At 41.4% G+C, this 12,604-nt stretch overlaps 1 protein-coding gene across 18 annotated transcripts in view; it reads right to left on the minus strand.

The window, feature by feature from the left end:
- Window positions 1–12,604, minus strand: part of mast2 (microtubule associated serine/threonine kinase 2) — a 135,982-nt gene that overhangs the window by 13,462 nt on the left and 109,916 nt on the right. For all 18 annotated transcript variants that reach the window (XM_058637621.1, XM_058637620.1, XM_058637610.1 and 15 more), the window contains 3 exons: window positions 9,552–9,627; window positions 7,810–8,019; window positions 1,762–1,863 (listed from right to left, as the gene is read on the minus strand). In XM_058637621.1, the coding sequence (XP_058493604.1) occupies window positions 1,762–1,863; window positions 7,810–8,019; window positions 9,552–9,627 (388 nt within the window). The remainder of the gene's footprint in view (window positions 1–1,761; window positions 1,864–7,809; window positions 8,020–9,551; window positions 9,628–12,604) is intronic.

A 12,604-nucleotide genomic window follows, 5' to 3' on the forward strand; every position in this document is an offset into this window, starting at 1 on the left:
ATATACATATATATATATATATTTATACATATATACATATATATATTTATACATATATATATATACATATATATATATATATATATATATATATATATATATACATATATATATATATATATATATATATATATATATATATATATAAAAACACACATATATGTGTTTATGTCCGTCTCATAGACTGCACAGAGCTTTTAATGCACCATACTAGACAACCAGCTGATTCTGAACAAACTAGTCATATAGATGATAGTGAACTTTCAGTAATGAAATGTGAATAAAACAGTATAAACATTTTATGACTAACCCGTTTTAGAGAAAGCAGAGATGACCTTGCCGTCTCAGAGCCATCACCTCTGCTTAAGAATGGGTTTCCTGCTTAATTTCGCCATTTGGGTGTAAAGTGAAGATTGCGTTGCTTTTTGAAACGCTGGCTTCTTAAAAGTTGAGTATTATATCAAGACTTAAAGGACTAATGGTGCAGCAGGGAGTGGAAAAACTGGTCCATGCCTATATCTTCAGTCGATTAGACTGCTGCAATGCTGTTCTACCGGAAGCCTGTTCTCACTAAAGCAGAGCTAACTCTCAGTATAAGAAAAAACACACAAAAAACCTTAACTGTCTCTTAAAAGACACTTAATCTCGTCCTTGCCTCAGTTTAGAAGATTATTTTAAAATAGGAAAGTCCTGTTTGCCTTTTGTGGTGCACAACAACAACAAAATAGTACAATTGGAGGATAAATAACAACAACAACAACGAAGACATGGCAGAAAAATGATGTGTCCTCTCACAAACATACATTTAACCCCCTGCCCTCACTTCTATCTGTGTGCTTCCAATTGTAAAAACCCATCGTGTGTGGTGTCACAGATTCAGCTTCATGTGATCAATCAAAACTACTGATACAAGTATCCAGGCACCCCCCTCCCCGTCCACCCCCTCCTCCCCGTCCTCCCTGTCCTCCATCCTCACCCTCCACTGCTCCTCCAATTATCCATGTGTCTTTTACACTCATTTCTTCCTGGTTTCTCTTGACTTTCTCACTCCTGCGTTGGTTTCACCTGTTTGGCCTCAGATTTTCACCATCTTCACTCAAACTGACGGAGCCCGGCGTGCACCATGGAGTGGAATCATACATAAAACCCCGCCCCCACCATCCAAGAGCCATGAATGCACACGTGTGTGTGTGTCTGCATGTACATTAAGCTGATTATAAACTGTTCATTAACCCACGCGTGAAGTCAAGCTGTAGAATATGAAAAAAACTATTCCAGTTTCAAACACCTTCTAATTTTCACCAAAAGTGCTCTGTGTAACCAGCAATAATGAACTATTCAAGAAGCATTTAGGAAACCAGGGCTGGAGATTTTCCATCATACATTTGTTTGATGGCTTTAAAAGTATTTTCCTATCCTTTGATTGGTGGATTACAATTTTTTAAATAATCATTTTATGTTGAGGACACACGGGTGGTGTAGTGGTTAGCACTCTTGCCTTTGCAGCATGAAGACCATAATACCAGTGGTACTACATTAGAAACAGAGACTCTCTCTCTCTCTCTCTGCGTCTCTCTTATTTACAGGTCTTTCTTTCTTTCTTTTAATTTCTGAAAAGTTTGTATTATTTAGTGATATTTAAAAATCTTGACTTGTGTCACTTTGCCTCGTCTCTAACACTTTACAGCCCTAGTGCACACACGTTAGATCATTCCAACAATGGGATTTTGTGTATAGATAAAAATCATGTGTTTTTCTGACCAGACACTCCAGCAGACGCGCAGGTCGGGCGATGATGATCATCAGCTTCTTGACGAGTTGAGTGACGAAGGTGACCTCCACACTCTCTGAGCGCTCGTGAGCCTGCGCACACACACACACACACACACACACACACACACACACACAGACAGACAGACAGACAGACAGACAGACAGACAGACAGACAGGAGGAAGGTGAGCTAACACTGTTTTCATTTCAACACTGGAATAAATCTGTCCACACAAAATTTAATGAGGGTTTAATGCAACGACCAAACAAAAGCCAACTGCTTTAGAGACGACGGATCCCTTGTATAAATGATAATATGTATTCATTATGCATTTTAATTACATATTAAATAATTCATCCTGCTGCATTTTGTGTGACCTTGAAGCTGTGTAGTGAACGTCTCTTCTATTGGAACAAAAATAAAGTTCCATTCCTCCATTTGAACATTTCAGATATTTGACGGTAAGCCTTTCAAATTCCACCAGCGACTGTTTTATATTAGTACATTCTACTTTAAATACTTCACATTATCAGATTTTAAAGTAAATTAACATTCTGATCAGGCACATCTACCAAATGGCTGTGTATCACTGCGCTATATTTTCATGCGTATAAAGACTGTATTGTATGTCGTGTTTGTCCTTCACAAACAGCAGCACCAGCGGTTTGAGGACAAACTGATGGTGACACATGAGTGGTAATTTAAATCTGGACCACCTCCGCCTCGCTCCCCGAGATCCACCGTGAAATATCTGTCAGTGTGGAGACGCGGCAATCTATCCAGCGATCCGCTGGAACTGAGCGGAAATGCAAACACGGAGCGCTGGGACCAAATGGGCTCCCGTGAAGTGTGTGCGTGTGTGTGTGTGTGTTTGTGTAGTAGAAGCTGGAACAATTAAAAACCACCCGCTGTAAAACATGCTTCATTCTCAGGGGGTAAATGTGTCTCGTGTGTGTCTTGTGTGTGTGTGTGTGTGTGTGAATGCAGCCCATATGTACATGTACATGTCTAGTTTATAATGTTATGAATGTGTGTGTGTGTGTGTGCTCTTCTCATGTGTGTAACAGAGTGTAGGTGGTACTTCATAAACAAAGCGTGCTTGACTCCATGTTGTTTGTCTAGCAGAGCCGTGCCGACAGACGTTGGGGGCCCTGGGGCCACAACCCCAAACCTGAATTATTTATAACTGTAATGGAAGCCGGAGGGGAGTCGATGTACTGTATGTGCACACTAAATATGTATTAGGGTGTGTGTGCGTGTATGTACACGTGTGTGTGTGTGTGTGTGTGGTGAGTGTACAGGCCAGTGATCAGTGAGTAATGGAGAGCAGAGGAACGCGCTCCAACTGTGCGGCGGCTAATTAACCAGTCAGAGTATGTGAGGCAGACTGTGTGTGTGTGTGTGTGTGTGTGCGTGTGTGTGTGTGCGTACAGAGAGACACACAGAGACTCCCTGCTGGGTGCACAGAATATAAAATTCATGACAACTTCACTCTTCTATGAAGTTAATCCTAGTTTATGCTTTAAAATTGTTAATAATGATAATACTCAACACCACCAAATAGTGTTTAATACCATTTTGCTTTCAGTTTTAAGCTGATCAAATATATGACTGTGAGTTTATACTAAAGTGCCTAAGCAAAAATATTGAATATATTGTTTATCCATATTATATTTCTATAGTGACAAAGACCATCGTCACAGATTCTGGATATTGTCAAATCGTGATAAAGTAACTGTGATGACTTTTCTTGGCTGAATAAATGAGTGCAATGCACTAAATATTAATTAATTAAAATTCATTTATTAATAATAAATAACTATTCTACTTATCAGTTTAAAAGATACATGAAATCCACAAAATTTTACTTAATATTCACTTTAATTAAATTTTACGGCTAATTATTTTTGTTATAGCAGAATTCAGCCATATTTACTGTATAGTCAATGTCATTGTTTCTAACACACATAGTAATTATCCTTCATTTAAAGCAGGTATTATCTGAAGTGAAAAGTAATAATAATTGTTTTTCAAGATCATGTAATACAGGTCATATTTTAAATAGTGTTTTTACCGTGTATGTCACAGAAGCACAAACTATAGTCTGCCTTACTTTTAAGCTTGAGAGAAATATTGATTTGATCAATATTGTGATATATATCAATATCGAATGTTTTTTTTTCTCACCTCATCACCCAGCCTTACTCTGAAACATGTTTATACACAGCAGCAGAAAGAATCAGTGGTCCCACTGAATTGTGGATACAAATACATGACGTAGCATGTAGTAGTAAGTATTTATTTATATCTTAAATGTGTTTTGAAGGCGAGATTTGATAGTATTTTGTGGTATTTGGGTTTGTTTTTCAACTATAAAATATTAGAAGCAATAGCATTGCATTCACTCAGTAAAGATCATTGATATTTGAACACTAACTGTCTGGGTCATGGTGCTCCTGCTAAACAAATGACGTATTTACTAATATAAAATAAATCACATAAACTTTTGTCTCGTATTAATTCTGCAATTATTCAGTTAAAAAAACAAAAAACAAAAAACACTGACAAGATAAATGGCTGGAGCAATAGCGGTGATGTCATCCACTGAGCCCATCAGAGGCCACTCATCATGTTGTCCACTCAGGTGATGTTTCCACCTGAGTCCAGCAGAAAGCCAATTACAAGCAGATGTTTGCAGCTGTAGCTGAACCTCGCTGGGTACAGTGAGGTGAACGATCAATATCTGAGAGCTGAGTTAGCACTCTGTGCTCCACTGCGCCCTCAGGTAACCTCCAAGGAGTCTAACCGGGTCTCCCTGGGGTTCCAGCAGAGGAGGGCCTGCATGCAGGTTGCCATAGTGACCGCCGGGCAGGTCACTAAGGGCCCGTGACAGGGATGGATGAGAGAGAGGATGCGAGGAAGAGGTGAAGAGAGGCACAGGAGATGGGGGGTAAAGGTGGAGGAGAGATAAAAGGCGAGAGCAGGAGCAGAAGAGGACAGAAGGAGGTAGAGGTGAGTCGGCCTCCTGCGACTTCTGTAATGGGGTCATGACTCGAGAAGAAGACGAAGAAGAAAGGACGAATAAAAACATGGACAAAGCCAAAGGAATGCAGCATGTCAAGACCTAAAGGAGTGATGTGATGGAAAATAAAGGTTAAAGGAAAAGTGGAGGGAAAAAAATGTGAAAAACAGACGTGGAACACGAGTGAAACCTTTTATTAATGTCACAAACTTGAAAAGCTTCACTTTGAAATTTCTTTTTTATAATTTAGATATTATGAGGAGAAAAGAGAGCAAATTTAGTTTCTGAGTTGTGATTTGGGTGAAATGACCTAATAATCCACTAAATGAGTGAAACTGTAACAAGGGCCATCCACGCTCTCAGCCAGCACACACACGCACGCACGCACGCACGCACGCACGCACGCACGCACCGACGTCAACCCAAACACATTTCACTGTAAAATAATAACAAACATGTGCAACAGAGGCTAAATACCTGGACACCTGGAGAGTGACGAAGCCTCTTAAGTAAAAGGGGAAAATATTCAACTTAACTAAGAGCAGCTAAGGCTAAAGTAAAGCATGTGAGCGTGAGTCACTGTATATTTACAATGTCAAAAATGTAATAAAAATCATTCTCTAATAAAAAGTATTGCTCTGGAATGGAATCAAATCCCATGCATTGAGATAACAATTGAACTGCCTTCCAAAATACACAGATTTTATTAAGTATATTTCAATTTGAATCTAAAAAGGTATGTTGTTAGTTATTTACTCATCAATATTGGGTTCATATCACCATCATCAATGGCCTAATTGACTTGTTAAGAAGTCTGAATTATTAACAAGCTACAGACGGGAAAAACCTACAGCAGTGGGCTTAATAATTCATGAATTTCTCCATGAACCCTATAAATACATGCAATTATAAGTGAGTATGTGACAGGAAGTTAACCACCACGAGCTGAGAGATGTGAGTGAGTTAGTGTGAGCGAACGTCCGTCCTCAACAAGCTCCCGTCCTTCCTGTCATCGCCAGTGTGTCCATAAAGCTCAAAACAAGATCAACTCAACTGCAAAGAACGCATCAGCCTCCGCCTCCTCCCAGCTGTGAGTGAACACCGTCCACTTGCTCCTCCTCAGCACCTCCTCCAGCACCTCCTCCTCCTCCGCCACCTCCTCCTCCTCCTCCAGCCTTCTCTGCCACGAGACGCGTGACATGTCTCCTCTGAAACGCCAACGCAGACGGGAAAGAAACGACAAGCGGTGTCCATAAACGACGCATGTGGGGAGGGATGCTTCTCACACCTCCGTCCGCCTGATCATGGCCTTGTCTTCCCCCTCTTCCTCTCCAGGTCTGCTCCACCTGCTGCTGCTGCTCCAAAAACAAAACTGGCTAACACTGCCTGATTGGTGATGTCATCATCCAAGTCTGCGTCGCAGCGTCGGCATCTGAAGCCTCTCCACATGTGCTCAAGCCAACTTGCTCGTATTCTCCAAAAGCATTCGAACAGGCTTCGTGCGTGTTACACACGCCTCCCCTTTCACACGAGCCCCCAGTCGTCCAATCGGGACAAAGGAATTCTGTTGAAGTCCCGCCTCACTCCAAAATACACACCGACTGCACCTCCTTCACCCCTCCTGCTCGCCTGGGAGAGTCATCCGTCAGCCACTGGTGACTGCTGGAGTGTGAAATTAAAATCCAGGAGGATGTGTGTGTGTGTGTGTGCATGTGTGTGTGTGTGTGTGTGTGTGTGTGAGGCCCATTTGAACGGAAGGTCAATAAGAGGCCGGTGGGAGCCATCACGTCGGCCCCCAGGCACCACAAAACTGAGCTAATAGAGATGTCACCACTGACACACACACACACACACACATGTAAATACAGTCTATATTCATGTGTGCAGGGATTCTAACATCGTCCGCAGCACTACGGTCATGCTGAGCCACGACTGGCAACCGGGAGCTCTTTGTTGGTAACATACAGATGGCAGCAGTGAGGACTCTGGACTCTGTGCCTCGTGTATGACGTCACGCGGCGCTGACGGTTGTAACGATGACGAGCGGGTGGCGGCGGCGAGCCACACGGACAGTCGTGAGTTATTCCTCGGTAAACAAAGCGTGACTGGGGAGGTGCTGTCGTCATGATGTCTTCATCCAGAGTCCAGAACGGATTCCAATGCTTTGTTTGTAGAAAAGAACTAAAACTATGGACTTTGGTAACAGCAGGAGAAAAAGAAATCTCTTGAGGCAGTTACGTTATTATTCCATTAATAGTTGATCCATGTCAATTTAATAATGAATTGATATTTCTTTTAATTATTTGGTTGCCATATTTCTATGTGCAGCTGTCCTGCTTTGATTCTGTTAATTAGCTTGACATTAAGTTACTGAACTCCGCCTTCGTTTTCCTCGTAATTAGCACCGATTTGCATAAAACTCTCCAGCAATCTGTCTACGAGCAGCAGGAGGCACGGAGACAAAAAACACACTTCCATATTTGCCTCCAGGTGATGTAACAATAACAACAACATTGTTATTATTTGGTCAGAGACGATACAAACAGTCTATTACGTGGTGTGATTACTGTTTAAGGACTAATGAATGGATTTTGTGACACATGATGAGTCAGAACATAAAAACATGACAAAGGCCCGTTGAGAGATGAAGTGAGCGGCTCGGGAGCAGTTTGATTTTTGACAAAAATAAAGTGTCAACTGTGCAATCCTAGTTTACACTGTAAATATTAAGCACAGTGTATATACTGTACAGTCTAGTCTGTTTGTATAATGTCAACAGTCAATATCTTTCTATAGATGTTTATTATTATTTATTACTTTTACTGTCTCTGCTGATGTGACACTGTAATTTTCCCCCATTGTGGGACTTATCTTTCTTTATTTAACGTCAATTTTAATGAGAAAACATTCAAATAAAGACCGTTATAAGGGTCTTTTTGACCCTTGTTCAGCTCTTGGATTTGAAGTGAATAAATGTAGGCAGGGCAGTGAGGAGACTCTCGCCAGTGAACTTACATCTTGCAGCAGCTTCTCCAGGCTCTCCTGGAGCTCGTAGAAGTAGCGGGAGGTGATGAGGCCCTCTCTGCTTTTCTCCAGGCAGTCTCTGGACAGCTCTGTCAGCTGATGGTGAATGAAGCTCAGGACCCCATCAGCCAGCGGGCACACTTTATCTGGGGCCGAGGAGGAGAGCAGCTCAGCCAGACGCTCCTCCATTTGAGCCGTCGCCTGTGGGGGAGGAGGGGGAGATGGGTATGAGTCACAGGTGCACACGGGGGGAGACAGAGGTGACCAAATAGCTACACATGATGAGATGGATGGAAAGACTTTTTGGGTCTTACATACATAAGCATGTTGCTGAGATATAAGAGATATCATTCAGATTGATCTGTGAAAAAAACTGTAGACAGGAAATTGCTAAAAGAAGGACAAAGTTACAGATAAACACAGAACCTCCTCAGTCGAGGCAATTGTTCATTTTATGGAAATGACACTAATGAAGCTGCAACTAACAATTATTACCACAATCGATTATTTTCACGAGTCATCGTTTGGTCAATAAAATGTCAGAAAATGTTAAAAAAAAAGTTAATCAGTGTTTCTCGAATGTCCACAAACAAAAATGATTGAGTTTTAATGATTTCTTTGTTATATGGAGCAAAGAAAGGAAGAAAATCTTCACATTTCATGTTTTAATGATAAAAGCTTCAAACCGATTATCAAAATAGTTCAAATTATCGATTATCAAAATAGTAGATTAATAATTGATTAATTGAGTAATTGTTTCAGACACTTGTTTCTAGACACTAAGCACACCTACACACTATTATAATGTCAGTACACCAGCTGACGTTCACACAAACTTTTTGATTTTTTTTACTTGGGACGTAATCAGTCAGTTTGTGGGAGAGCGTCAAGTATTGGGTAGATATCAAGTATTTCCTGCAATCAAATTAGTTTAGACGAGGGCCTTCTGTGGTGGCTGTGGTGGCATATTTAGATTTCCCTTGCCTGGTAAGAACAGTTGTAGAGGATAATCTGCTCTTAGCTGTTGCTGAACACAAAGATTTTATTGGTCCTACACATGGGAAATTCACTATGTAGCAACCTAACAAAAGGCCTAACCTCTACACTTGCTTAAGTCTGCAAAACGCTGCTTCACCTCACAATCAGACAGTCTTTTTCAACCACTTCAACCACGCCAAAGTCCATAGAGAAAATCAGCATGTTTAGCTCATTTGGTCCTCAGGAGCTGCTGCTCTACTGCTGCCTTGTTTAGTAAGTTTGTGTGACTCAGGGAAACGAGGTGGATCAACAACTCCTTCGGTTTACTCCAGTTTAAAAAGCGACAGAGACAAAGCACTGTGATCACATGTTTATGACGGTGTTGACTGGACTTTAGATAAGACAATAAAATCATTTTTAAAAACAGGTTTCCACTGAGAACAGACTGTGCAGCATCGGCCTCAGCCGGTTGTGGTGTAAGGAAAATTTGGGAACAGAGGGGAGGTGAACTCCACACTTCCTGCCCTTGCTTGACACTAAAAAAATAAAGTTTTTTTTTTTTTTTTTTTGCCGACGTCATGACGTGACACAAGTTGGTTTTGGTTATTATGTTTAACCTCATTGGTGTTAACATTTGTTTTGGTTCAACTGTAAATTCAGTCAAAAACTCTCCTTCTTCCTTCTATAAACCTGCTTCAGCCACAGTGCACGTGAAGGTGTGTGTGTGTGTGTGTGTGTGTGTGTAGAGTACAAACCTTGGGGAACCTTTCCTTGTACACATGGTTCATCATCACAATCTCATGGTCAAAGGAGATAGGCGAGCGCCCGGGGCTGAAACAAGAGAGACAAACAAGCTAGGATGAGTCATATCATACATGGATCCACTCTACACAGAAAGGTTGGTCTTGGTCCAATATTGGTCAGAATCACTGCACTGGTTATCAATGTGGTCCATAACCTTAAAATATCAAATAAATACTTCACTAAATACGAAAAAAAAAAAGTGAATAAAAGAAGCAACAGCATTGGAACTGTGTCTTGTTGTGAGCTGGTTATTTACACAGGTGAAGCCTTATGTTTTTGAAATGGCTCGTTACAGCAAAGTGATAAACGCATCAGCACCAACGTGTTCATAAATTCATAAAATGACTGTATTGGACTAATTATGGGTATGAGTAGAACCTGGAGGGTGATTCATAAACTTCATAAAAATGTTGTGGATATTGTTTTCTCAGAGGGGACAGTGATGCCAGAGCCACATGTGACAGACAGGATGTGGTCGGGTAGCCAGAGCGTGGACAGTACACACTAACATGTACATGTACACACTAACATGTACACACTAACATGTACATGTACACACTAACATGTACACACTAACTGGACCTTGGGGTCTTGGTCATATTTGTGTCTCCTGTGGTGTAAAGTGAAGACCGTGACAACCTCTGGACGAGCATGGCTGCTCACACAAAGGTGAAACCCCTGGAGAATAGTGGACCGATGGACCCTGTGAGTGTGAGTGTGAGTGAGTGTGTGTGTGTGTGTGTGTGTGTGTGTGTGTGTGTGTGTGTGTGTGTGTGTGTGTGTGTGTGTGTGTGTGTGTGTGTGTGTGTGTGTGTGTGTGTGTGTGTGTGTGTGTGTGTGTGTGTGTGTGTGTGTGTGTGTGTGTGCAAACAAACCAAGTGTCCATCAGATCTCTAGGGGTTTATCATGACCTGACAGGCTGACAGTAACGTCTCCTTCAGTCCTTCACTGACTGGACTCCATTTCCTCTCTATTTCCCTGCTTCTCCTGGGACTCATGTCTTTTCTTATTCCAGCATGAGGGACCCTTCAACCTCAGCCCTCCTCAACCAGGAGACAAAACAGCGACAGCAGCAATATCCTTGACCTTTCTGTGTCTCACTTTCAGGAGAATAGGCAGTGATGATAGGTGATAGACAGAGATAGTGTGTGTGTGTGTGTGTCCTTTCGATTTCAGGCTTTGTTATCCTGCTGTATTATTCATTACATTCACTTATTACTGTAAACATTTCCATCTAAATGTTTCATTGCAATCGTAGTGTTCCATACACATGAATTCAGTCTATGTTACAACAATAATAATCAAAAAAAAAAGTACAAAAAGAATAACAGGAAGTACAAAAGTAGCAAGACAAGACAGTGGTTATCAGGTGTAGTCCTGTTATAAATAATTATATTGTCACTTTATCCTAAATTTGCTTTTTTTTTTTTTTTTTTAAAGGATCAGTTTAAAGAATGTAATAAAAAGCACGTTTAATTTAAATGTGCTTTTTTTTTTTAAACGACCCCCACCCCGTGGGGGTCGGGGTAAATGAGGCACAAATATGTTTTTGGGGTTCCAGATGGTTTTGCAGGTATGAGTCATCGAGGTGCGCGCACACACACACACACGCACACACACGTGAGTGTCGTGATGAGGTAATGCTTGAAGTCATCCACCAGCAGCTCCAAGTCCAATTACCAGCTTAATAGGAATGAGAGCAGCCTGACTGTGACTTATGAGCTACACGTCATGGAGGCTGTTTATCATGAAGCCAACACACACACACACACACACACACACACACACACAGTGACAGACACGCACACACACACAGTGACAGACATACACACACACACAGTGACAGACACGCGCACTGACAGACACATGCACACACACAGTGACAGATGCACACACACACACAGTGACAGATGCGCACACACACACACACACACACAGTGACAGACATTTGCACACACACAGTGACAGATGCACACACACACACACACACACACGGGCACACACACACACAGTGACAGACACACACACACACAGTGACAGACACACACACACACACACACACAGTGACAGACATTTGCACACACACAGTGACAGATGCACACACACACACACACACACGGGCACACACACACACAGTGACAGACACACACACACACACAGTGACAGACACACACACAGTGACAGACACACACACACAGTGACAGACGCGCGCACACACACACACACACACACACACAGGACTACTATAATTTAAGTTCAAGCCAATGTACGGCTTATAATGTAACTTATGTTTAAGTTTGAATCTGTGTGCTCTGTGATTGACAGTAACATCATCTACTGTTATATTAAAGCTTTATGAGGATGTAAGATGTGCTGACACACAGAACCAAACAGTGAAAACCCACTTTACAATATATTAATATATTATTTATCTTGCCTTTCCCAACTGTAAACTGACACTGCTGAGAAACTCAGTGATTTGACTTAAAAACAGGTCAAACCAGCCTGTGTCACTTTGGACTAGCACCTCCTTTGTCCCTGTGAACTAAACCATCTCAAAGTTGACTCTCATACTTTATTTCCAAACTGTCCCTCGAAATAAGCTCATTTCTAATCCCGTCCATCCTGGTCACTCAACATGTTGAGCTCTGCCACCTGCAGCTCAGCTCAGTGATACTAGGGATACACAAACCCTGATATGAGTAATCACACTTCCTAAAACCTCAACTAAGACTCTAACATGAAAGTAAAAAAAAGGTTTTCTACTGGCGCTAACTTAACACAAATCAAAAAAGAAAAAATAAGTGAAGGAATAAAGAGAAATCCAGAGCAGCATTTCAAATGTGCGGGAGAAAGCACTAACTTGTTAGGTTAATTAGTTTAATTGACCATTTAAACAAAGCCCTCTCTGACTGCACACACACACACGCATGTCAATCATCTGAAGCGACTTTAAAAGTCTTTTCTCATGTCAGTGTTTCTTAAAAGAGAAAAATCAATCAAA

Source organism: Solea solea, chromosome 9 (assembly GCF_958295425.1).
Source record: "Solea solea chromosome 9, fSolSol10.1, whole genome shotgun sequence".
NCBI lineage: Eukaryota > Metazoa > Chordata > Actinopteri > Pleuronectiformes > Soleidae > Solea > Solea solea.